This window comes from Tympanuchus pallidicinctus, unplaced genomic scaffold (genome assembly GCF_026119805.1).
Source record: "Tympanuchus pallidicinctus isolate F22 unplaced genomic scaffold, pur_lepc_1.0 scaffold2, whole genome shotgun sequence".
Classification (NCBI taxonomy): domain Eukaryota; kingdom Metazoa; phylum Chordata; class Aves; order Galliformes; family Phasianidae; genus Tympanuchus; species Tympanuchus pallidicinctus.
Window position 1 is genome coordinate 50,372,747 of NW_026294721.1, and position 25,486 is coordinate 50,398,232.

The 25,486-nt window shown below is 38.7% G+C and overlaps 2 protein-coding genes across 8 annotated transcripts; one reads left to right on the plus strand and one right to left on the minus strand.

Annotated features, from left to right (window-relative positions):
• Nucleotides 1-13,709, minus strand: CASP3 (caspase 3). Of its 5 annotated transcripts, none has more exons than XM_052683107.1 (8): nucleotides 13,163-13,706; nucleotides 8,131-8,267; nucleotides 6,936-7,028; nucleotides 5,773-5,897; nucleotides 5,200-5,328; nucleotides 3,179-3,354; nucleotides 2,625-2,742; nucleotides 1-1,453 (listed from the first exon to the last, which is right to left on the minus strand). In XM_052683107.1, exons 3-8 carry the CDS (start codon nucleotides 7,007-7,009, stop codon nucleotides 1,227-1,229), a joined length of 849 nt encoding a protein of 282 aa, XP_052539067.1. In that variant the 5' UTR covers nucleotides 7,010-7,028; nucleotides 8,131-8,267; nucleotides 13,163-13,706; the 3' UTR covers nucleotides 1-1,226. The 5 variants fall into 5 exon arrangements, with proteins under 5 accessions (XP_052539067.1, XP_052539065.1, XP_052539068.1 ...); XM_052683105.1 differs by lacking the exon at nucleotides 13,163-13,706 and adding an exon at nucleotides 10,958-11,055; XM_052683108.1 differs by lacking the exon at nucleotides 13,163-13,706 and adding an exon at nucleotides 10,958-11,055 and having other exon boundaries at nucleotides 8,127-8,267.
• Nucleotides 11,136-25,434, plus strand: PRIMPOL (primase and DNA directed polymerase). 3 transcript variants are annotated; one of them, XM_052683102.1, is made up of 13 exons: nucleotides 11,136-11,261; nucleotides 14,250-14,434; nucleotides 15,436-15,527; nucleotides 16,443-16,584; nucleotides 17,814-17,961; nucleotides 19,925-20,215; nucleotides 21,827-21,989; nucleotides 23,028-23,122; nucleotides 23,698-23,784; nucleotides 23,858-23,966; nucleotides 24,277-24,359; nucleotides 24,443-24,489; nucleotides 24,745-25,434. In XM_052683102.1, exons 2-13 carry the CDS (start codon nucleotides 14,255-14,257, stop codon nucleotides 25,033-25,035), a joined length of 1,728 nt encoding a protein of 575 aa, XP_052539062.1. In that variant the 5' UTR covers nucleotides 11,136-11,261; nucleotides 14,250-14,254; the 3' UTR covers nucleotides 25,036-25,434. The 3 variants fall into 3 exon arrangements, with proteins under 3 accessions (XP_052539062.1, XP_052539061.1, XP_052539063.1); XM_052683101.1 differs by lacking the exon at nucleotides 11,136-11,261 and having other exon boundaries at nucleotides 14,241-14,434; XM_052683103.1 differs by lacking the exons at nucleotides 11,136-11,261; nucleotides 14,250-14,434 and having other exon boundaries at nucleotides 15,446-15,527; nucleotides 16,448-16,584.
• The last annotated feature ends 52 nt before the right edge of the window (nucleotides 25,435-25,486 follow it).

A 25,486-nucleotide genomic window follows, 5' to 3' on the forward strand; every position in this document is an offset into this window, starting at 1 on the left:
TTATACAGTTTAGGTGACAATATTTAATTAAAAAAATCCAAATGCCTCTGGAAGACATCAATTCGCTAACATCATTTATGCTACACAATACAAAGAATTAAGTCGTTTTGCAAGCCCCAATGCCTTCCTCTGTTCATCAAAAGACTGTCACAAGCTGAACCATCATCAAAAGCATATATGCTTTACAATTTTTTAAAAGTCAATTCCACTCAAAACTAAGAGACTTATATTTACTATTCATTAACATACTAAATTCTTTTAAAAGACGTGTAATTAACCCAATCGATAGCAGACAAGGAAATTTCACTGGTACCACCATATTTAGGCTTCCACAAAGATCAGATGTGAAATATCTGCAGAAAGCAGAACCACTCCAATTTAAGGGTCAGAAAGAGGAGAGCTAGCTTTTCAGAATGCAGATTTTCTCTTGCATTGAATCTTGTGGCCTCAAATGTGCCCCAGGAGTATTGAAGCTCTCCCTAGGAGCTGCAAAAGAAAGGCATTTGGGAAGACTGGTCCCTTAGTTACTCAGCTTCAAGGCTAAACTTACTTAGAAACAGATACTGTGTTGATAAAATTACCTCATCTAATGTTCCATATAAAAAATTACAAAATAATCAAGACAAAAATGAACTTATTTCTAAAGATGCCTCCTAAGCACATGTAAAAAATGAAACAGCCGTTTTTCACAGTTTACATCTTAAGTAACACAAGAAGTTTAGGCTATTAGGCTACCTTATAACCTAAGTTTTAAAAACTTGATTTTTTTTTTTTTTTTAAGAAGAAATGTGTAATGACACTACCATCACATTACTATAATTGCAAACAGATCCCATTCTGAATCTTCTTCCTACTGGTAAAGATATGAAACCAAAACATTTACAAGACCTGTTTCTTTTCTCTGCTCCTTCTGCAAAGTGAAATGTAGCACCAAGTAGGCCTTGTAAGTGATGTGACTTCCCTTCAGTCTCCTCATAATTTTTCCAAATTCTTATTGTGTTCAAATTTTCCTGTGTTTCACCTACCAGGTTTGCATTTCTAACTTAGCCATCCCATGGGTTTCTTCTCATAACGGACATAACCAACTCTCAGATAGTTCATTGTGCCATATGTGGCAGTGAACAGTAATTCAGAATTAAAAGTGGTTTTCTGTACTGACAGTGTATAAATTACAGATAAAAACCTGAAGTGAAAAATTGCAAAGTGCAATTATTTTTTTTTTTTTTTTAGCAAGGAAAGTAAAATTCTTTGGTAAGCATAGACACAATGCAAGGAATCTGTTTCTTTGCATTGAAATCCTGTCGAGTGGAGCAGGATTCATACTCTGCCACTCTGCGATTTACACGAGTTAAGATCTGCATGAGTTCAAGTTTCCTGGCATGTTCCCTCAGCATTCTACACAGAGACTGAATAAACCAGGAGCCTTCAGCTGCGTTCCTCCAAGAGTAATAGCCTGTGGAAGACAAAGAGATCAAGCTGATCAGATGTAGCAGCAGGATAGGATAGCAGTTACAGAATGACACAACACACCCAACAGCAGAGAAGGTCTTAAAATAAACAAATAAAACCCCCAATCAACACAGTTAAGATTTGATAGTCCCTTCAAATTTCAACCTAAAAGATTTTTCTAGCCATCCATTTTTTTCTAATGTGAGAAAATTTTAAATAGGTAGAAATAAATAAATAAATAAATAAATAAATAAATCAAGAGACAGGAGAATTATTGCATGGGAACTGCTGAATCACGGCCTGAACCTCTGGTTGATCACCTGAGGTGAGCAGTGAGTCAGCCACGGGAGCACAGGTGAATTCCACCTGCCAGAAGGGGTGGAGCATGGCTGCACCCCTCCTAGACCCATCTAAGAGCTGACTACCAGCTGGGAAGGATTTCTTTCTGGAGATCCTTCCTTTGGAGTTTTCCAGTGAGCCCAGGACAAGGGTAAGCTTTTGTGTGTGTGTGTGTGTGTATGTGTGTAATTAGCCAAACTCTCTTGTATATTTCTTAATTATAACATCTGCATATTCACTGATTATACAATTATCTTCTGCTCTTACACATTAATTGTTTATTACTTCATTACAGAATACATGTATGCAGGAGCAGCAATAGCACAATGAGAGCTGAAATATAAAACAGATTTCACTGTCACTATCTTCAAGTCCAAAAGCATGAATTGAAGACTGACTAGACTTTGCTTCTGAAAACTGATGATGTAATGGGCATACGAAGGGTCCTGTCACCACTAATTCACTTAGGCTGCAATGAAATAGAACTGACAACCAAGTAATACTTAGATGTTTATCACCATTTCTGTATGCATAAATATACACACATACAAATATATATAGATGTTCAATTGCTCTATTCTTTCAGAATTAATGTATTTTCTCCTGTTGCAAATTATTTGCACAACTCAGATTAAATCAACCTGCAGATTAACATTTGAAAAAGATCTAAAATGAGCTTTTTTCTGGGAATTGAGAATAGCAAGTGCTTCAAAGAAAACCAGAAGCTTCAGATTAATCAATCACTGAGTGGAGAACACTGCAAACTGCCTGTATCAGTACAAGCAGATACACAGATACAATTTCAGCAACAAAGATTTTCTTTGCAAGTTTCTCACCTGGAGCAGTAGAATATGCATACAGGAAGTCTGCTTCTACAGGTATTTTTTGACACACTGTTTCATCTGGTCCACTGTCTGCTTCAATACCAGAATCTAATTCTGTCCCTCTACAGGCCTACTTGTTGGACAAAATGGACAACAAAAAATAAATGAGAAAAAGGCAATGATCATAATGGTAAGAATATTGTAATATTTTCAGCTTTGAAGATGATTAGGATAGTAAGACTCATAAGAAAAATAACTAGCATTTATTTATATTAATTACTGTTTGGTTAGAATGGATATTCATATGAAAGTACATTCAGAAGCTCACTGAGATATTGGCTAGCGTTCAGAAAAACTTTGCATCACCTTAACTCATTCAAATTAAGGTGATTTCAGCTATTACAGATACTAAGAGGGCAGACTATTCCAATATTAGGGAATCTTATTCTAGAAGTAAATCCCTATAAGGCTATTTCAGGAATAACTACTTCGTACTTATAACTTGTGGGAAACAATTTTTTGAAGTATTCTTATGAACTGATGATCACTGTTCAGTTGTAGCTCACCTGAATGAAAAAGAGTTTGGGTTTCCCCGCTAGACTTCTGCACTTGTCACCTCTGAAAAGGCTCGTTAGTACCTTCAGTTCAAGAGGGCCATCTGTACCATAGAAGAGTCCTTCGTCGCCATGGCTTAGCAACACACAAACAAAACTGCTTCGTTTGCTGTGATCTTCTTCAGAAACTTGAAAGAAAAGGAGAATCAACTTACTGCACTCCCCAAGAAGCTTTGAACGTTGTGCAACAGAACTCATTAAGAACAACTGTTTGCAGACCTAGAAACCTCAAACACTTCACTCCTAATGAAAGGAGCCAGTGTACTTCACTTCATAAGGTCGGACATAGAACCCTAAACTTAGGGCCAATCCTATGCCTTGTAGAATGTGGCCACGTGGAAAAAATGGCTATGAACATTGTGAATGGACAAAGCGAGCTGGGAGCAGTGATTCAGCACACTATCTCAGATTCCAAATGATGCACCTCACTTATAATGGTCAATAGGATCAGGCTGATGGGAAGTTCTGAGTTTCGGGAAAGGACAGGGAAGTCTTGTTTCTCCTTACATTTCAACACTGGATTACATGGCAACTGCAGTATGAAAACTGTTGCTGCTAGATGGACCTAGCTACTAATGTTACACCTTTCCCTTTGCTCTTGCCTTCTAGAAGCAAGGTCTAGCAAGATTTTTCAGGCTTCCAAGTTTTGTACTTAAAGACCTTTAAGCAAGACATAAAGCTTTTCATCCTGTGGTATGTAAAGATATAGAAAATATGTTCTACTATGTTTTTTGTTGCCTGAAACCATGGGGATTGTTCTTGATGACCAAAATGATTCTTTTAAGTGTACAAAAAGATACAAACAAGGTTTAAAAGAAGGGATCCAAAAGGAGTTTCGAATGGAAGTTTCAAGAAAATGCAAGAGTTCATAGACAGAAGCTGTAAACTTCTGTTTTACAGCTTGCTGAATACTGGATTTCTATTCTGGAAAAACTGAACTATTTGTATTTTTCTCAAGCAATGCATGCTCAGGCACTTCTATAACCTATGGACAAGCACTGTGTCTAAAAGAGTCAAGAAAAGCTAGTTTTGGGGAATCTCTAGTTAGGCCAGAGTTTACACCATCCATGTGCAGGCCCTGTGTACACCACAGGAAAGACAGAAGCCTGGAATCAGAGAATGTGACCTTCCACTTTTAGCTACTGTCAACAGACAAGCTGCAAGTTAACGTTGTCTAAGAGTCTTCTCTGGTACAAACATTAACTGGCACTAAATAGCCAAATCCACACTAGCAAACATATACATTGAAAAAAAAAAAAACCAGGATTGCTGCAGACTAATTTACTGTTGGGAATACTCTCTGGAACACTTTGACTGCTGAACTGTGACCTGAAACAGTCTGAGAGTGTGCCACAGCTGTACCAGAGAACCTTCTGACAGTTTACCAGAGTAGACTATTTCAGGGCAAAAAAAAAAACACTTCAAGGCACCATTTAATTGACTAGTCTAGATGTATCAAGTCCAAACAAAACAAGATCAGCACAAACAGTGGTATAAAGGGTTTCACTTGTAAGAGAGCTGCTTTGCATCACAAGCCAAACAAAATGTGAGTTATTTCTCTAAAAGAGTAATTCAGTCCACATACAGAACTACAGTAGTTCTGATCCCCTGATAAGGACACCTCTTGGACCACACTGCCCACACTACCCTTCTACCCAATTAAGCAGGTTTCTTTCCAGCTCACAGTTTCTGTGATTCAAAGGTCAGAAAATAAATCTTCCTGCATTTAAATTTCAGCCTGTTTTTCCAGCCCTCTTTAGAAGATAAGAAAGGATTCTGAGACAACGGTCATGACACAAAAGAGGGAGAGACAGCAATGATGAATTAACATAGGAGCTACAACATATATGTTCTCTTTAGCAATAAGGAGTTGTGAAGTACTTTGTAAAAGAACCACAGAAGAAGAGATTTAAGTACTAGAAGTGATTTAGAAACAGTAGACTTGCACACATTCTGTTCATACCTGAACTTACCATTTTTCAATAGCTTAAAAATATCTCTGCTTGACAGATCATTGTTAAGCTTGACTTTATATCCCAGCTTCATGAAAACTTCTCTGACACTTGCAGCATCTGCATCCGTGCCTGAACGAGATGACAGTCCTAGACATAAAAGACAGGTATTATTTTGATATAAATGGCACAGTCTGAGCCAAATTATTTATATCTGCATCAGTCTAGAATATTATTCCATTACTCCAGATCCACTCTGAGAAAAAAACATCATACTATTCATGCACACTCCATCCCCCCGTACCTATTTCATATAGGTATCTATTACTTACACCTACCCATCTATATTGAGAAAATTACCTTATATACATTACAGAAGTCATGACTAAAAGGCATGGCAGATTTGCACACTGCCCATCAGCTTTTCCTCACCACCACTCCCCCTGTGCATATTTAGAAGAATACCCTGAAATACCCACTCAAACCACTTAATTTTTCAATACAATCAAAACTGGACTGCATATTTAATTCTGAAGAATAACACATCAAATTTATCTGAAATACAGAAAAAAAAGTAATAATTGAAAGCAGTACCAGTATCTCGGTGGAAGTTCTTGTTGTTTATTATAACACATACTCCCATCTCTGGATAATCCATTCTGTAACTGTCATCAGGCAGAATTCCAGAGTCCACAGACTTGCTAGCAGGTAAGTTCATTCTGAACACAAATCAGACAAGCTTCAAGTATTAATTTCTGTTCTCTCTTCTCTGATTTCTTAGTATCTAAATAAGCAAATGGCTATTTAAGAAAACAAGTGAAAGTGGCACTTGATCCATGGAAGTGATGCCTGTAAAAATCAGTAGACAGATCCAACGTGAGACTATTGAAAAACGCATTTGCCCAGAGGTTGGAGTAACCCATGAAACTGCTTTGTATGGTTGTGCTCCCAAATAATATGATTGATTCAAGTTCCATTAAATCTATGCATACACAAATAAACAGGTAAATAAAAGCAATTTGTATTTGTTGTAATCTTCTGTGCAATTTGTAGCAAGCTGAAAACTCAAAGCGTCAAGAACAAACTCTCTTAAGTGAGAACACATTGTTTTGAATTGAAAACACATTGAGTTTTACAAATAAAAAGTGAGTAATGGTGCTAAATTGACTCTTTCTTGAAGCACTAGAATGAATGACTTCAGAAGGAAATTATCTTCCCAGAGAAGATGTAATCTGATCATAGCACTACACCAATGTAACCACAATGTCACCAAGAAAAATAAGACTGCTCATCTTCTTCCCACTGCTGTAAATCCCTCTTGTGCCAGTCCTTCTGCACAAGTAGGTCTACAGAAGGGCAGTTTAAGAGACTGAACTGGCTGCTGCAAGTTCCAGCAAGATCTAGAAGCAGTTCAAGGAAAGGTGTGAACATTTGGCCAGGGTTAAGACAGAGAAATTTCTTTTCAAGAACAGTTAATGACTTGGTAACTGCTAACCCATATCTAACTGCATCTTAAGTATCCTGCTTTTTATTTCCTTGTTCGTACATATAGCCTGTTTTGTCAGAGATGGTATACTTTCAAACCCAGCACTTTATATAAACTTTAATATGTTGGGTTTTTTTTATGATTAGCATAATTTACCATATTTGAAAACTTAATTTTTAACAGCATCTTTTCTACAGCTCTCATCTTCAGTTACAGCACAAGATTCCTCAACACTTACATTGAGAACTTAAGCCCAAAGTATCTCACTTACCCTTTGGAACCAGGAAAAGATTTTGCATCTGACAGATCTTCCCCTAAGCGTGGCCCATCTTTTATGTCAGTCATTATGGCTCTTGATTACCAGCTTGAAAACAGAAGCAAACAGAAACATGTGACAATTCTCATGCAGCGTAATACCTTCAAGAAGACCTTCCACAGAACCATAGAGGTTGGAAAAGACCACTAAAATAATCCAGTCCAACCATTAACTCATCATTTTGTTAGTTTTTCTTAAACCTCTGCACAGAGAGTTATTTTGTTTTTGTTTTTTAAGATTATGGAGAAAACAAGAAAGTGCAAAGGCAATAGTCACATAGAATGACTTCAGCCTAAGGATATTAGTAATAGTAGGCAACTATAAGCATTTCTCAGTAACCTCTACATATCTTGTACTGTAAAGAAGAACAGTAAATATTTTTCTGAATTACTGCATTCCAAAACAACTTTGGAAGAAAAAGGGTAGATCTCATGAAAAGCAGGACAGACAAAGAAATTTAAAGTAATCTCCAAAATATTAAAAATATCCCTAAATGCTTTACTGACATTTTAACACTATGGATATTGTGCCACATTTGGATCATTCCTTGTCACGACAATGGAGAAATCCAAATTTAATTCTCATCAGTGTAAGTGAAACCAACTGCAACTTAAATTACGTAAAAAAATGCAACAACACATCTTTAAATAGTTGATGGAATGAGTTCTGCACTGTGGACTGCTACTTAATTCAGTGCATAGGGAAAAAAGTGTTGAATGATACCAAGGCAGAAATCAATTTAAAAGCAATGATTCTTCCTTCCAGTTGATGGTTTGATTTGGAAGGACCCTTAAAGCCCCCCCACCCTCAAGAAAAAGGCAAGGCATGAGAAAGCAAGAATTTTAGAAGAACTTGCTGAGCGACCTCTGGTGAACTGGGATCTATAAGTAACCAGGCCAATTAGAAATACTATTAAGTATATGTTGAAATTAGGACAAAGGTTCTTAATGTGAGGCTCACAGCTAAATTTGCCATCTTGTACAATCATTTTATTGTCTGCTATCTTCTTTCTTATATTCCAAATAACATCCCGTGAATATCCTTGGGACCACATATTTTCTGTGGCAGCAACTACCAATACATGAGAAGCACTATTCTGGGTATGTATGAGCTTTTCTCTTTCCTTGTTTCCTATGAGACATTTACTTACTATTTTAGTATCTCCAAAAGATCCTCAAGGTTATTCTGAATACTGTTTCTCTGTATCTTGAAGCACTGACGTAATTAGGAAATATGGTTCATAAGATGATTCCAGACTTGAGAACTATATCATAATACGTAGATCTCCTGAAAACCAAATTACAGAAGCAGCAAAAAAGCTGTTATTTCAGAAATAAAGCTTATAAAATGCATTATCAGTTTATATTTTAGAAATGTACCCCAAGTATCATGAGGTGGGAACTCGGTTGATAATTCTGAAGTTACCAGCCAAACACCATGATCTGGATTCACTCTGCCTAACTACAAAGTTTAATTTCTTAGAAGTTCCCTATGTGAAAAAAAGACACACACTTCCAAAGGGTAACACAAGTACAGAACTCTCTGCTTTTCAGTTGCAGTGAACTGTAGAGTTTGTGGCTGCTGGGAACTGGCAAGAACAGCTGCCATTGAGAAGAATGCCCAATGTCCCCCTGCTCCAGCCCAGGTATTTCTGCAATTCTCCAGCACTGTGAAGGTCTGCAGTACCAGCACTTAAGGGCTGGGCCCAGGCAGTGTAAACTAGCAAATATATGACCAGCTGAGATGTGGTCACACCTTGTCCATAGCATGAGCCGACCTGGGCTACCAAGGACTACTTTCAGAAAGATTCAGCCAAAGTATGGGGACAGCTATTGACTCCTTGGCTTACAGGGTGAATTTGAGATTGTTACAGAGGGCAAGTGGATTACCAGGCTGCTCTGGATTCACTTCAGACTGCTCCAAACAAACCCCTGCATCCCATTAGGGACTGGTTTCAGTAAGCAGCAACATGAATAACCCCGTCAAACGGCTGCAGACTTCAACAGACAACTTTAAGACTTAGCACAGTCTGCAACAACTGAATGCTTCACTACCACAGATATCAACACTTGCCACAAATGGTAAGAATAAAAAAGGATATTCAACAACTAAGTAACCTTAAGTTAAGGCATCTTCTTGACTTTTTTGTAACCCTGATTAACAACTGGTGTTGTTGATCCAATGTCAAATTGGATTATAATGAATTACAGTTATTTGCTCCACAGCACAGTTTGCAGTACCATACTACAAAAGTATGTCTTACTGTAACACATCCAAGCTTACGTTCTAACCGACAGTTTCAATTGTTTAATCAAGCATTAAAATCTACTGCATTCAGCTGCAGCTCGAGTGGAGCTTGTCAAAGTATCTTTAAAGAAGCTGGAGACATTATGCAGAAAAGCCTGGTATTCTACATTAGCCATTTAAAATATGTGCACTTCATCTGCAGAATCTGTAACTCACCTTTAACATTTGTGAGTTTCTGAATGCCTTAGTGCACCAAGTCACTTGCACTTCTCTAAAAAGCAAGAGACATCCACAAAGAGAGACCTGTTTCCTTACTAGGCACGCAAATCCATGCTTTCTGCTCTAAAGCACCCGTCGGTGACAGCAATGCTCCCTGCAGGATGATGCTGATTCAAACGGACTAGGAATTACCTCATCCTAGTCGAGGTAATGCAATGATGTCATATTCTGTCAAGCAGAACTCACATTTCCCTGTGGAGAATGATCTCATGCTAAAAGGGACAGGGAAAGAAATCAGGACAACGCTTCAAAAAAAATTAATAGAGAACTTCTTCTGCCCCTTGATACTCCTGAAAGCTTGGATAAAAAGAGCTTTCAGTCACAAGCAAATATAAAAAAAGCAAGCAGCAAGCAACTGCCTTTTAAAAAATCTTGCAGAGTATGTTCTGCAGATTTCAGGAAGCCTATTTTTACGACCTGTTTTACAATATCTTTGTTTCAAGCCACACAAACTAAGCAAACAAACTGTGAGATGGAGGTACAGGGCGTAAAGGTAATCCTACGGTGATCTCTAGCAGTACGATGCGGCAAGAGCAGCGCTTGAAAGAAGCACAGAGCTCAGCAAGCTATGAGGAAACAACCAGCATCTCCTGGACAGCAACAAAACCAAAAGCATATTTAGCTCTAAATGCAGTTGTTTCAATGCTTTTGTTGTGAGAGGGAGATGATAAAAATTTATGTATTTAGTTTGTGCAAGCCTGGATTGACTTACTGTCCCCAGATCTTCGTATATATCACTGCTGCCACATAAACAGCACCAAATTTGGCCAGCGAGGTGGTGGATGCCCCATCCCTGGAGACAGCTGAGGTCAAGCTGGGGGGCTGCGAGCACCTGATGGAGCTGTAGATCATTGTAGATCAACTGTAGATCCCTGTTCAGTGCAGGGAGTGGGACCAGGTGGCCTTTAGGGGTCCCTTAAGCGATTCTACGATTCTCTTCTCTTCAAGGCACTGCTTGAACGCCCAACCGCACAAGCCATTCAGCGATGAGAATAGCCAAGCTTCCGAGAAAGGAAGGGAAGCCGCTATCTGACCCGCCCCCAGCTGCCTTCACAGCCGGGCAGCCAGCTCCGCTCCTGCCCGCCAGCTGCTACAAAGCACCCTGTGTCACAACCAAAGCGCGTGTCCGAAATAGAAACCGCAATCGTACAACCGCAGTACCGGCGACAAAAGGGCACACTTCGCCGCGCGTCACTGCAAACGCACAGTTATGTGACTGCTAAAGACCGAAAGCCGGTATTTGATGCCCGCAGATACACGCGGCAACGCCACCGCAGCCGCGCTCCCTGCGGCCGCAGGGCCGCCATGGCGGAACGCTGGTTGGAAACAAAGAGCAGCCCGCCCCGCCGCGCCCCTGCCCTCCTCAAGCCGCACCGCCGCCGCGGGGCCGCGTCGCGCAGCTCCCGCCACACCCTCCGGTCAGCCGGCTCTATTCCGCCGCGCCTCCTCACCTCCTCCAGCGATGCCCGCTCCGCCGCGCCGTCGCCGAGGGGCCGGAGGGCCGGCAGCAGGCAGCCCCGCCCCGCGATCCCGGCCCCGCCTCCCAACGGCCGCCGTTCGAACGCCGGCGGCGGCAGCGCGCGGGACGCGGAGTGGCGGGAGGCGGCCGGGTCCCCGTGCTTCAAAGCGGTAACGCTGCGGTAACGCTCGGTGCGAGCGAGTAGCAGGCAGCCGTGCGGCGTGCCCCGCCGGGACCTGAGGTGGGCCTGAGCCGCCGGCTCGGGCGTGCTGCGGGCGAAGTTTGGGCTCTGCGCTGTAAGTACGTGCCGGCCGTGTGCCGACCTGCGCCGAGCGGCCTCGCGCTCTGCTTCGCTTCTGTCTGCTGGAAGGAATTGCGTTTCTCTGGAATGCCCCATCCCTGCAGGTGTTCGAGGCCGGGTTGGATGGGGCCCAGCGCAGCCTGGTCTAGCACTCAGTCTAGCAGTTAGCAAGCCTGTCTGTGGCACAGGGGTTGGAACTGGATGATCCTTGAGGTCTCTTTTAACTCAAGCCATTTTATGATTCCATGTGATGTTCCTTGTTACTGCTGAGGAAAGATGAGCTGCATTCATTAGCGTGCCACAGGTCAGCTCAGCATCAAGACAATCAAGCTGTGCTTCACACATTAAGAAATTTATCACTAGGGAGAAAGCTATCGAGTAGATTCCTCTAAGACTGAATGAACTTCTTGGCGGTGAGTGATACGAGCTACAGAGCTACTCAGAGCTACATGCCTTGAGTCATGTAGGCCAGGAAGCCAATGTAAACAAAAGGCATTATTTTAAACAGTGGCTGATTTGCATGTCTGAACTTCATTTCCCAGCAGGTGTGGAGGGTGTTTTGTCCATAAGCATAATAGCTTTTGAATATGAGTTTTACTTAACAAAAACAGTGGGTACACATGACAAAATTATGCATATCCTTCCTCTGTCGCAAGGAGAAAGTTACCACATCTGAAATGGCAAGTTCACTTGTTTAAACACACCACCACAAGGCTAAGGTATAAATAGTTAACAACTCTAATGTTCTCATCAATTAACGAAGCAGTCTTTCATCAAAGGAGGAAAATGAAATAGCACATCCATTAAGTCGTCTCCCAACAGATACATTTTCTCAGCATCTTCTTGCTATCATTCTGCTGAATCAAAACCATCACACACATTGCTAAGATGATTTCTTTCTTGAATTAAAAATAATCCTTCCTCCTACTTCTGGGACAGAAGTGACCAAAAGAAACCAGGAATTTCCTGATAAACCCAGAAGTCTGGCTGGTCTGTAGGTATAAGTGTACATGCTGGGAAAAACATGACATGTTGGACTGCTGAGAAGCTAAGAGTTGTTTGGACTGAAGTAACAGCAGTAGATGTCAGAGCCATCAACCTCTGCCCAGGTTCAGATATCACCCCAGCAGCTGTTTCTGGCAGGGAGCATTAATCTGAACAGGAAGCTGAAAAGGAGCACAAAATTAAGGGGATTAAGCTTTTTCCCCCTCTTCTTTTGAATGGTCACCTAATGGGAAGTTTCTGATCCAGGGGAATGTCTGTTGTGCTTTGACACCCACTTCGCTTACATTTACAGCAGGGCTATCAGCAAAGCGAAACCAAAGATTTACTTCTCAGAAATGCTGACTGCTGTTAGAATTTCTCTTTTTGTTTCCAAAGAAGAAACTAATAGCCTTAAAAGGAAAGGAGTAGAAGAAATTAGTATGACAGCAGACTGATAGCATCTGTAGACATGTATGAGGTCAAACGTGAAATTAGTACTCTTATTTAGAGTGGACTAAGCTATCAAAACACAGGTAACCAGGAAATTTTACTATGGAAAACTTGCAAGGGGGATTCAGAAGCCCTAACATTTGGGCTTTGAGGCCCATGAGGATATTTAGATGTGTAAACTCACATTGGGGGATGCATCTTGCTAAAGGTTTGAATGCTTCTAAGTAATACCTAGTTTCATTTTTTATCTTCTATTGCAGCTGGCACGTAGTTATGAGATCTAAGGACTGGATAGTGGTTGAGCCAGGAAGAACAGAAAATATACTTCCAGGATTTTTTTGTGGGCTTTCTTTTTCTATTTTACTACTTCCTCTTCCTGCTTTTAAAGTAGCAGCAGATACTGTTGCTTTAAACCCAAAAAGGTAGCAGTTAGACTTCAAGAATAAAGAAGGAATCACTTACCCCCTTTCTAAGGACCAGGGCTCACCAAACATTCCAAAGGAGATGACCTCCAAGTAGAGATGCTTCCCTTGTGGCTGCCAGCCCTTAAATGAAGTTAGGGAGGGGTGGAGCCAGGGTCTGCCCCCTGCCAGTCACACAAGTGAATTGCTTCCAGCTGTGCTCCCTGGGCTGGCTACACCTCCTCACCAGCTGCTCAGTTGCTGGTTCAGGCCATGACCAAACAGTTCCCATATACTGCAGTTTCACATTTTCCTAGCTATGCTCTTACCCATCTGCAGGAGTGCTGAGGGGCATTGGATTTTCAAGAAAAATAGTTAATATAATTTAAAAATAATTACACATGTGTTATGTTAATGTACTTATTTTGCTTTACTACTTTACTTAGTAGCATTTGGATTACTTTATATGACTGTGAGTTTAAAGGTTGCGTGATTATGGCATCACATGCTGTTTCTTGACAACAGATAGGATTGCTATTTTAAATCTGCAAGAAAGGATATAGAGTGTGAGATTGTAAAGCAGATGAAAATAGTAACTGATAGCAAGGGTTGGCAGCAAGTAACGGAGCACTTAATTTGAAAAATATTTCAAATTTTTTTACTTTGAGAATAAAGAAGCTTAGAGCTAGAGTCACTCAAATCCCTTTATCAGAAACCAAAGTGATGTTTTTCCCACAAAAATCAGTTTTATAATTTATCTGAGTGTGAAGCAGTAGTAGTTTTTTTCATTCCTTACTAGTGTTGTTTTAGCTGCTTTAAACCGCTCTGTATATATTTTCAGGAGGAATATATTAACACCATACTGTAAGCAAAAGTGAAGCTTGCTAGGCCTTCCCTTACTACATCTGTTGTGTTGATCTTTGATGATATTAATAGGAAAATAAATCATTTTCCAAAACTGTCTGAAAGTATTTAATGTTGAAAGCAGACTCGTAGGCAAGGTTAGGTGTTGATTCAGAGTATTGTCTATTCCTAGTCATTAAATAAAGTATGCTCAACAAGAGAAAGAATCAAAAGCTATGATGAGTACCAAAGAAGTTAGAAGTGAATCACAAAAATTGATAATGATCTGTTTGTAGTTGCTTTAGGACAAATGAAGAGAAAATGGGAAGAAAGAGTGAAGAAAGTTGAAGAACTAGCATCTTACTATGAAAGAAACCCTATTCCTACAGTTTATAAACCAAGGCTGTCCAAACCTTTTCAGCCATCCCGTGTTTGGAAAATATTTTGTCGGCAGGCTGAAGCTTTCAGATTTGTGAAAACCTGCAAGGAGGTAAATCGTTAGTGAATATCTCTGCTCTTTGGTGCTTCCAAGGTTGAACTTGACCGAAAAACTTGGTGAACAACAAAATCTTCATCACATTGCAAGATCCCCTTTTTTGCAGACCTGATATATTGTTATTTTTATTTTTTTGGAGATAGCTCTAAGAAGTACTACTTGGAACATAAGAATTGATACCCGGATTTAACCTCTAATAGGAACAATAGCTTTTGGTAATCTTGTAGTGATCATATCTTCTCTCTGAAGAGAAGGCAGCTTTCAGGTTTGGCAGAAGAATGGGAAGGAAGTGAGAGTTGCGTAGGAAAAGAAGCAAAACTGAGGAAGAAAAAGGGAACGACAAGAGTCAGAGACAAAAAGACAAACATTACAACTCTCTACTACCATCAGGGCAACAACATCAGATGCTGTGAAGTAATGATCCAAATAAATATATTACGCAAAATGTATCTTTTCCAGTTCTCTGCATTTAATACTTTTCAAATTGCTGCTTCTAAAGAAAGATAATGCAATGTATCATTTTCCTCTGCTGCATTACGTGTTCAAGTAATCCTGATTGTCTCACTTTCCTGAATGTACTTTGACTGTATCAGCTGTGGTGATGTTTTGGTTTTGGTTTCAGATTTCCATTGTTGTGGATCTAAATGACATAGGGTCTAAAGCCATATGCTGCCATCATGTCAGTGATGTCCTGTCAGGACACTGGCCTTCCTCCAATTACAGGCAGTTGCACTTCCTTGATCAGGAAAAAAGGACTTACAGAATTTATATTGATGCACAGCAAAGAAAAGCTTCTTGTTTTCACTCATGTAAATAAAATTAGGATGATGTTAAAAACAGATACTACTTCTGTTGAAAAAAGATAAGTGATCTATACTTAGAATTTCCTTGTGTTCACTACCTTTTGACCAAAAAATGGATGTTGAATAGGAACTTCTGATGCCTTCTGATTATTTTTTTTTAATAAATAAATAATTCTGTTTATGTTTTAAAAGGATGTTCATGTATTTGCCTTGGAAAAGAACACACAAAATGGACAGAGGTTTTACCTCGTGACTACATATAAAGAGCTCTGGCATTATTACACGTAAGTATTTGAAAAAAGTACTCTATACTTTATTGGTGAAGTGTCACAGAACTGTAATGGGATGACTAAGGTATGATCTTGGTCATAGGAATAATCTTAATAGTGACAAATCTATCTATTCTACAGTGGTTTTCAATTTTCCTTTGAGTTGAAGTCGGCCATTATTTCCTGTGAATTAAGGATTCCACTCACTGAATTTAAAACAGTAGATTTGACTGTCAGCTTTCTTTAGGGATCTTGTCAACAAGTGACACAAACATCTCTCAGTGATTAGTCCTATTTCAACTTGAATTGGCATTAGTATTAGTATAAACATCCAATTACCAACTGTCTTGCTTTTGCATGATGTAGTTTCAGATATGGAATTAGATCATGTGCTGAATATTTTTTTGTAATTTTTGTTTTACATTAAAATACCTGGTTTTAAAGCAAAAGACAACTAAGAGTCAATGTTTGTATGAACTGTAGACTTGAGGGTTTTTTCCTCAATTTAAAAACAAGATTTTTCTTAATATTTAATTTAGTTGAAAGAAAAGATCTACGTAACCTCCCCTTTTTTGTGCTTAAAACATATGAATGATAAGGTTTTTTTTCTGTAGTTTCCATCATTCCTTAAATTCTCAGCACCATTTCTGCTGATAGCACATACTGTAAGACCTGGGAGGATGTGAATGGGAAAGGAGATACTTTCCAAACTTAAACTCATTCTAGACCAGGCAAAAATCAGTAAACTTTCTGAAGTTAGTTACATTTGTTTTCAAAGTGTTAAAGAGCCAGTACTGGTTTGAATATGAGTGGCTGACTGAAAAATAAAAGAATGTTTAGGACTTGTGGGATTCATGCTTGCATTTGATGAGTATAAACATCTATAATGTTTATCATGAGAGGTTGTGATTTGTTTTTGTTTTTCCTTAGCAAAGGTTATAAAACAAGTCTTATGCATTGCTACGAAGTAATTCCTGAAAAAGATGTTTGCAAGCTTTATTTTGATTTGGAGTTCTACAAAGCAGCAAATCCTGGTGCCGATGGCAAGGATATGGTTGCAAAGCTAATTGAGGTAAACTGGAACACAGTCATGCTGTAGACTAATGGGAGTTTGATTTTATATTAAACCAAAACCAAAGTATTTAGCATTTCATCTTGATTGTTCTGTAGTAAAGTGAAGAATTAGAGAGCTAGTGGGTACTTTTAATGAAGTGAAAAGTAGATTTTAATTACAGCTCAGGTTGCCTGCTTCGTGCTAGAGCATGATGGTTGTCAGAACACTTGTATTTGCTGTAGGTTTACTGTTATGAATTTGCTTGCAGATTGTTTTATGTGCTCTGGCACTTCAAAGCTGTGAAAGTGGATGAGTGTTTTAGTTATTCTTCAGAATAGCATCAATAAAAGTTCCGTTTGAATATTCTTCAGATCATTCCCTATGCTAACGGATGCAGTCACATCAAAGCTCAGACGAAATCCTCCTGCTTTTAGGCACCTTCACTGTAGTTGATTTAGATAATGATGTAGAGAAAATCAGGTGACTGCACTCATCAGTTTTGATGCCTAAAGTTAAATATGTTTGCCAACTGCCAATTCTATTAAATATTGCAAATTTTTGTTCTATTGCAAATTTGGAAAATGAGACCCAGAGCAACTGCAAAATGAGAAGTAAAGCAGGCTCTTAGAATGTCTTATGTTCCATCGTAACACAACATCTCTTTGTCAGCGGCTGTTTATTTGTAAGACTTCTGATGCTTATGTGTCTCTAGCTAGAATGGAAAGAAAGATGACTGAGGCCATTCCTTTGTAAATAACCTTTAGATGACATAGAATCTGGAAGGCTGTACTCCAGTGTAGATAAGTTCTGAAATCTAGAGATTTCTAGGGTTAGGAAGAGATCTTTGGATTTGCTGGGGGAACATGAGATGCTATAAGTTAAGCTTCCAGACCTGTCAATTCTGAATCCCAGTCCTAAAAATGTTTAGATTGTAGTGGGTGTGCATAGCTGTGGGTGTGAACTGTTGGGGGCGGCCAGGGGGGGAATGAGGATAGAGGCACTACATTAGATTTTGACCTGAAAAACTGCTCAACTTATCGCTGCTAGTGATTTGCTCAATTAAAAAGGTACAATATGTACCAAACATGGAGTCCCATTTTTGTATATTGAGTTAATTAATTGTACCCACAAAACGAGAGAAAGACAAGTAAAAAAAACACCAGAATCTGCATTTGTGTTAGATTTCACAGACTCTGCTTTAAAAATCCTAGAGAAAATGGCCAAACTGATGTCCATATAATTTTCAGCTTGTCAGCCAGAAGTTAAAAGAACTGTATGACGTTAACTGCTCAGCCAGAGATGTCTTGAACTTAGATTCCAGTACTGATGAAAAATTTAGTCGGCACTTAATATTCCTACCCTGCAAGACTGTATTTAAGGATAACATTCATGTTGGTAAGTGTGTTCTTTTCCCCTACGCGCTAGAAGTAAACGGTAAGGTTTTGCCTCTTTGCAGTGCCATCTCACATTCAAATATTTATTTTTATTAATTTGTATGTGGAAGCAAACATCATCTCAGAAAAAAGACTATTGCTATTTAAGTGCCATTATTCCTCAACTCATCTTTTATTTGCTTTTTCTGTAATTATCATTTGTTTTTGTAAAATCATAACTTTTTGTGTTTCTGTTTACTTATAAAACTACTGGCAGGAGTGTTATTTGGCTTGAAAATTATTTTACAATAATCAGTTAATTTTCAGATTAATGAAAGGATAATAAAAAGAAAATAAAGTTAAGGCTGCTGGCTGTAAATATAACTGGTCTGGGCTCCGCACAGCATCAGAAAGCCAAGACAAAGATGGCTTCAAGCCACTGGTGCATATAAACATGGTTCAGAGAAAGCTGAAAGCAATTTTAATTGATGGAAGTTGGGATTTCCTGGGATAGAGCAATTCCAACACACAAAAAAATTTGCCACGTCAGGATTGTCTCAGAACCATTTTTAATTCTTAGGAGCACTGGAATCTGTGTCACTAAAACTTTTGAGGAGTAGCTCACTTGGCAAAGTAAGCAGACTGTTGAATTTACTAGCAACTTGCTTAGGAGATTGGCTGCCATTCCCAAATGTGACCCAGAACAGTTACTTCTTACATGACGCCATAGCAACAGCAACAAACACAAAGGAGCTGCATAGGATCACTGCAGTGTTTATTTCAAAAGTATGGTCTTTAATTCCTGTGCCACTAGAAAATTCTTATGTAATACATGGATGATAAATAATTTGGTATGACAGAAATTTAGCCTGTGATCCCAATAACTAAATTGTGTTAGTCAGTTCTTTCAGTAGAAGCTTAAACTATTTATTCTAGCTCATTAGCTAAGAGTTTTGTCTCTCGACTGTTAAGTGAACTTGACGTTTACTTTCAGATTAAAACATATAGAGAATTATATATGCTCTTGTTAACAAGGCCTTTGCCTTTTCAACAAATATTGTAGTCACGGTGTGAATGCATTTTATAATTGCAGTCTGTCAGTTAAAGTCACGCGTGTTACCAGTAATACTACAATCCAGACTTTTCATTAATGCATTTTAGTAACCTACTTGATAAACCCATCTGAAAACTAACTTCATACGTGGTGCAAAATGCTCTGTGGTAGGAAATAGCTAGGAATGCAGTTTCATAAAATAACTTCACATAAACTACATTAAAAAATATGTATTCTTTAATGTGACAGGAAGATTCCAGTCTAATGTTTAACTTAAAAGAGCTAATATATTTTTAAGACTTGTTCAGATGTTGTTAAATTTATCATAGTTTGTTGTTCTGGAAAATGAATGACCTCATCTTCAACAATACCATTTCTCAAGCATTTTGTTAGGAGTCACGCACAGAATGATGTCTTAAAAATGCGGCCTTGACTGGCAGCATGAAAAAACTGCAACAGTGCAGGTGTTGTGATGGGTAGGGGAAAACATTTGAAAGTTACAAAAGACAGTTGTTTCATTTTTGCTCTTTTATCCGAGACTGAATTTGATTCAGAATCTTGGCTTGGAAAACTGCACTGACAGCCTATGCATTTGTTTCATTATTTTTCTTTATTTCTAATGAGGTGGTTGCCAATGCAATTTGTTTCTCTGCAGTAATATTGCAAAGGGAAAGATAGCAGCCATATGACACATTTAATGCACACACAAAACTGCTTATTTTCTTGTGTTTAAAAAAAAAAAACAAAAAAAGTATAAGTTTTTGCCAAGCATTGGTTCCTTATTCACTAGCCACGACTTGCAAAATCCAGGAGATGAAAAAAAAAACCAAACAGCTGCACCCACTTCCATCTTGGCTGTTTTGAAAATGTTTGCACTAGAGTGATAAAGATTTTCTTGACTCATACAGTTGTGTTTTGTTTTGTTTATAAGGTAACTTTGTGAAAACCATTTTGCAGCCTGCCATAACGTTAATGGAGAGTAACGTCACTGCTCCCATTGCAGAAGGAGGAACAGGATATATTTTCCAGTGCTCTGCACCAACAGCTGAGTTAGATGGTTCTCTTACAAACTTCACCGCAGTCAGAGATGCCTCCAAAGGCTGGCCAGCCATTGCTGACCAAAGAAAAGAAACAGAAACATCATACCATGGAGAAAGCTCTGAATTTTCTTTTCTAATAGTAAATAACAAAGAAGGAGACAAGCAACTTTTTGTGGATCTAGGTACGTATAAGAAGTGCTTTTAAACCTGCTTAGGATGCAGCAACAATTAAGCAATCAGACCTTTAATCTTTGATAACAGAATTGTTAAGGTTGTTCTTGTTTTTTTCTTAACGTTCAGAATTTAAACCAAATACTATCCATGCTCAAACAACAATCATAAGCTCCAAAGGAATCACAGATTCTTGGCTTTGGAACTTTTTATATTTACTATATTGAACTACTTTGTTCAACAGTTTGAAGAAATACTCGCTATGTGGCTCTAATGGATTTTGTTCCAAAGGACTTACTGCTCCTATTTGATTGAAAGGGGACATATTGTTATCGTTTCAGTTGAATTAGAAACTGCCTAATTATAGAGCAAGCATTAAGGGTGTGGTCTTTTGTTTTGTTATACACATATGAATTGAGGTGTCTTCCTCTGTTTGGAATGACAGCTATTAGATTTTGATGACAGAATAATAGAAATTAGGGTTGGACACTTCATGCCCCACCTGTTCTTTGCCTATACATGGCATTAAAATGTTAATAATCTTTAGGAGCACAACACCCATAGTCAAACTGAAGTTGGAAATTGCCTCCACCCTTATGATCTGGAGTGTTTACCCTGAAATGAAAATAGCTTTGCACACTTTTGTGCAGTGATTTATGTGTCTGAAGAATTACCGTGTTTTTTCTTAGACTTCACTGAAGAACCCCTCTGACTTCAAATTCTTCTAATGGAATACACAGGATCATTTCTATTGCTAGCCTTTAGTACATCTTGAGTACATCTGATCTGTTGAAATATAATCCCAAAATTGGTATTTTGTTATGCTTCTTTATTACTGATTCAGGATCACTTTATACATTTAATAACTAATATTCCTTTGAGATATTAGTTAGAGAATGGAAACTAAAGGAAAGCAGACTGTTTAGTCTGTCAATCCACCTTTTAAGGATTTGATGTTAGTCCTCAAAATCAACTATCTTTAATATTTATGCCACCATCTTACCACAAAACTGGAAAGCTAAACCAGACTACCTGGAGTACTGAGTTACAGCACAAGGCTGCAACGATAGAAAGGCATGTGACATTGCAGAGTTTTTAGTTCCTTTTCCTTCGTGCAAATTAAATGCAATCCACAACTAAAGCCCCCACCTCTCTGATAAAGCTTGAGACAGATTAGGTGATGTTTACCTTTTTAATTGTGTTTGGTTTTGAGATTGGAATTACATTTTCTTGATACGCACTTCAGACAAGTCGTGTCTGCAGAACACAGAAGTCTGCTAAGCGTGATGTCATATCTGATTAAAATAACTGTAGCTTTGTATTCTCAGTGGTATTTCACAAAATTATTGTGAAATCATGTTTTATGTTGAAGAGAAACCTCCACAAATAACGTCAGAATGATGCTGATGTGAAAATGCTGAGTGTCTTACATATGATTTAAGAATTTATGTTTGCATAATCTTAATTGGCCACATTTCTTCTGTGAGAAGTGAGCTGAAACCACTCAGTTTTCAACCATTCCTTAAACCCTCAGTTAGGTCTCAGAAAAATAGTTCTATTTACAAATATACAGTAAATCCTAGCAAGCACTGTTATTTTATGAAGTACTTGTTTTCCTGTAGGAGTTTACACAAGGAACAGAAATTTCCGGATGTATAAGTCATCAAAAGCAGGAAAAAACGTGATTCTGACAATAGCAGAGGATAACAAGTTTGTCCCTAACTGTGAAGAGAACATTTCTTTGGAGGAAGCATATTTTCTTTCCTCTTTGGTCTGCAACGTTAGGTAATGGTTTAATTCCAGTGGAATTTTAAATATTTTAAAATACAATTTCAGTGATTTTTCTCCTACAGCACTTATGAGCAAGTGCTATGGACAAGCAGGGAATCCATGAACACTGTTACACTGCTGTTTTTCCTGGAATTCCTTGCCTTTGAAGAAAAAAATCTTGGGACTCCGTTTCCATTTTTAACCCACATTCAAGTGTCCAAAGTATGTTAACAAATTAAAAGATTTTTGTACATGTTTACTTGCACAACAGATTTCCCCTTTGTTACAGAGACTTCCTTAGATTGGTTGCTACCTCACATAATAATCTAAACTGTTTGTTTCTAACCTGACCCTCAGGTATGTTTTGCCCTACAGTGACTTGTAGCTTAAGATGATCCCAGTAAAATAGTGTTACTGAAAGAGGGCTAAATGGTATCTCTGTGTATAATTTCATGAAAACAAGTTTTTTGTTGCTTCCATTTTCTTAAGTGTTCATTTTCCTGGGCCAGTAGCCCAATAGCACAAACCATATATTGTATTTATATCACAGAATCAGCTGAATGTCATAAATATGGGTGAGAAGTTCTGCTGCATTGAATTTGGCCTCCTGTAATCAGCTGGCTCATAATTAACAATATGGAAGGGCAGTTCAGTGCAGACAGAACGGAAAGAAAAATAAAGCTGAAACATTTCAAAATGCTCAAATATTACACCTAGAGCAAACATTTCTGTGAATGTGTACCATTAGTCTCTAAATGGCTGGCACCTGGGATTTCTGCCAGGCAAGTTTGGCTTTTTTGAAGGAGTAAACCCTGCCCTCTGCTGAGCAATCAGAGGCAAGCGTCCAAAAGTGCCGCAGGGACAGTAAGAGGCATTATAGGGGGGTAAAAGAATGGAAGGGGCCTCTGGAGGCCTTGTGGGCCAGCCCCTCGCTCAGGCAGGGTACCCAGAGCTGCTGCCCTGGGCTGTTCTCTTATGCTGTGCTGTGTTATATCATAGTGTGCTATGCTGCAAGAATCATACATTTTCCTTTGCGTTCTCTCTTTTGTTCAGATCCAAAGATGACACAAGAATTCTATCTAGCTTTCTAGAAGAGGAAATAAAGATGTCTGCTTTTTTAAGAAGTAAAACCACCAGAAGCACCAGAGGTACTGCAAGCCTTTTCTGCTCTATAGAGAAGGGGCACAAAAACAAATATACATTTAAGTTAGATGTGCTGTGACTTACACACCCGATAGCTTGTATGAGAGCTCTTCCTCAGCTAGATTTCTGCAGAAGGCAGAGTAGGGATGATCTGTACCACCTCCAGCACTCTGCTGTGCTTGGATGCCACTTACCTTCCCTCTTCGTCCCCAAGCAGTCATGATCTGCTCCAGTTCTCCATCTCTTGCTGATGGTGGTTGGGGAGAGGTCCCTACTTGCCATTCCATGCAAAGCACCAGCTTGCTGCCACTGCACGTGTGGTTGCAGTGCTGGATACTCAGAATAGCACAGTGAGAGCACGAGTTGAGAGGCCTCTTTTCTCCAACCCTTTTGCCCCAGAATGCCTCACTAAAAATCAGAAGAAAGCTCTACAGGAAATGATCACTGGATTTACCCCTGCTTTTATGTAAGGAAGGGGTGGGATTTGTGCCTATGATCTATCTAGCATGTAACAGTACATTACCACTATGTTATAATTACAGAAGCATTATGCATGTGGCTTTTTTTTTTTTTTAAACAGAGTCCATGGAAGGCTATCAGGATTCACCATATCCAGAGATTGATTGTTTTGTTCGTTCTTTGATTAATAAAGATGGGGTGCAAGGAGGTAACGACTGTGCCATTATTTCCAGATGAACATTCAGCAGCACTATTTTTAAAAAAGTAATTTTCTTTTTCAGGGATAAGGCAATGGAATTATTTCTCAGGGGAAGAAATACTTGTTTATGATATTTCTGGTTACCGTTGGTGTGAAAATATTGGAAGAGCCCACAGAAGTAACAACATCATGTATGATCTTTAACTATTCAGTTTTCACTTCAGATCAGATCTATTACATATTTTTCTGCTCAGCTGCAATTCTATGAAAATATTTAAATTCTCATCACCTGTTAAAATTTCTGCCCTCTTACTCTGTCAGGATACAGTTCTCCTCTTAAATTTACTTTGTGATGTAAGAGCCACATATCAGTGTGAAATCATTATCAGTAGTTTGTGGACAAACAAAACCTGTTCCTTCAGTGTCAGAGTTTCAAAGCTGGGTATATTTATTTCCTTTACATAATGTTAGTAAAAACCAAAATTATTATTTCATTTGTAGGATTCTGGTAGATCTAAAAAAGGAAGTCTGGTATCAGAAGTGCCACGATCCGGTCTGCAGAGAAAAAAACTTCAAATCACAAAGTATGTATTTTGTTTGCCAAGCCATTGTACTTAACACTCTTTGGAATCTTAATTTTAATTAAACACCTTATCTTTGATTTTAGGTCTTCCATTGCCACCTAGGATATGTTTGTCTTCCCTTTTCATAGAGGTATGTGTTTTGTCTTATCAACATGCTAAAAGCTAAGCCTTCTTTAGCAAAAAACCTATATACAATACACTATTTTTAGTTTGCTGAAAACTAACGCATTCCTATTGGTATTAAAACAGGCTTCCATGGGGTAGTGTGGCTATAATTTAACTCCTTGGAAACTTGTTGGCCAGCTTTCTGTAGCATTCATTATATGTAACAGTTGCAAGAGTTCAGTTAGAAATACCAAATAAAGAATGGTCTTGTTTCTAAAAGGAGGAAGATCATAAGGTAACAGATGAACATGAGAACACAGAAGAAAAAGTAACATCACATTCCAACCCAGCAGATCTGTCAGACAGCCCAGCCTCTCGAGAAGACAACACATCTCAAGACACTCAGTGGGACACTGCAAGTGATGATGCCTATTTGGTAGAAAGCGCTGAAGATGTGGAGCTAGCAGAAGCAGCAGATGATAGTCTGGGTTACAACACAGAAGAAATTCCTGATGAAGTTCTTTTGGAATTGTCATGGAAACAAGACACTTGTAACAAAGAAGACAGCTAACCATGGACTTAGCTAGCAAACAGACTAGTAGCAACAAAGCTTGCTTTAATACAGCGTGGGTATCACATGCCTTCAGTGAAAGATACTGTGATGTAGTTCAAAAGCACTTTTCTAGAGCTGTTAGACAATAAAGCTAGTAACTGCTACAAACAAGCAACCCTGAGAACACATTAAACGGGTGTAAAGAGATCACAGGGGCTGAAGACTGGGCTGGAAACTCCTCATGAAGGCTGCTTCAAGACATTTAGCACTTTGAAGGCTTACTGCCTTACAATTTCTGTTTTCTTAGCTGTTTGTTCAACTTCTACCAATAAGCCAAATAGTAAATTTCTTCACTTCCAGACATGGAAGAAAACTACTTTTTTCTGATACAGATTTAATAAAGAGATTTGTCTGTCACTGGTTCATCCAAAGTCAGTGCATTCCCTCTTTAAGGTACATATTATTTAAG

Bases quoted from the DNA above. Each gene is read 5' to 3' on its own strand.
- CASP3 (XM_052683109.1), bottom strand. From the start codon at position 7,009: ATGACTGACATAAAAGATGGGCCACGCTTAGGGGAAGATCTGTCAGAT. The intron at 5,898-6,935 runs GTAAGTGAGATA...ATTTGTGTTCAG, and splicing joins TCTTTTCCTGGTTCCAAAGG to AATGAACTTACCTGCTAGCA. The intron at 1,454-2,624 runs GTGAGAAACTTG...TGTCTTCCACAG, and splicing joins TGCATATTCTACTGCTCCAG to GCTATTACTCTTGGAGGAAC.
- PRIMPOL (XM_052683102.1), top strand. From the start codon at position 14,255: ATGAAGAGAAAATGGGAAGAAAGAGTGAAGAAAGTTGAAGAACTAGCA. The intron at 17,962-19,924 runs GTAAGTGTGTTC...TTTGTTTATAAG, and splicing joins TAAGGATAACATTCATGTTG to GTAACTTTGTGAAAACCATT. The intron at 23,967-24,276 runs GTATGATCTTTA...TTTCATTTGTAG, and splicing joins CACAGAAGTAACAACATCAT to GATTCTGGTAGATCTAAAAA.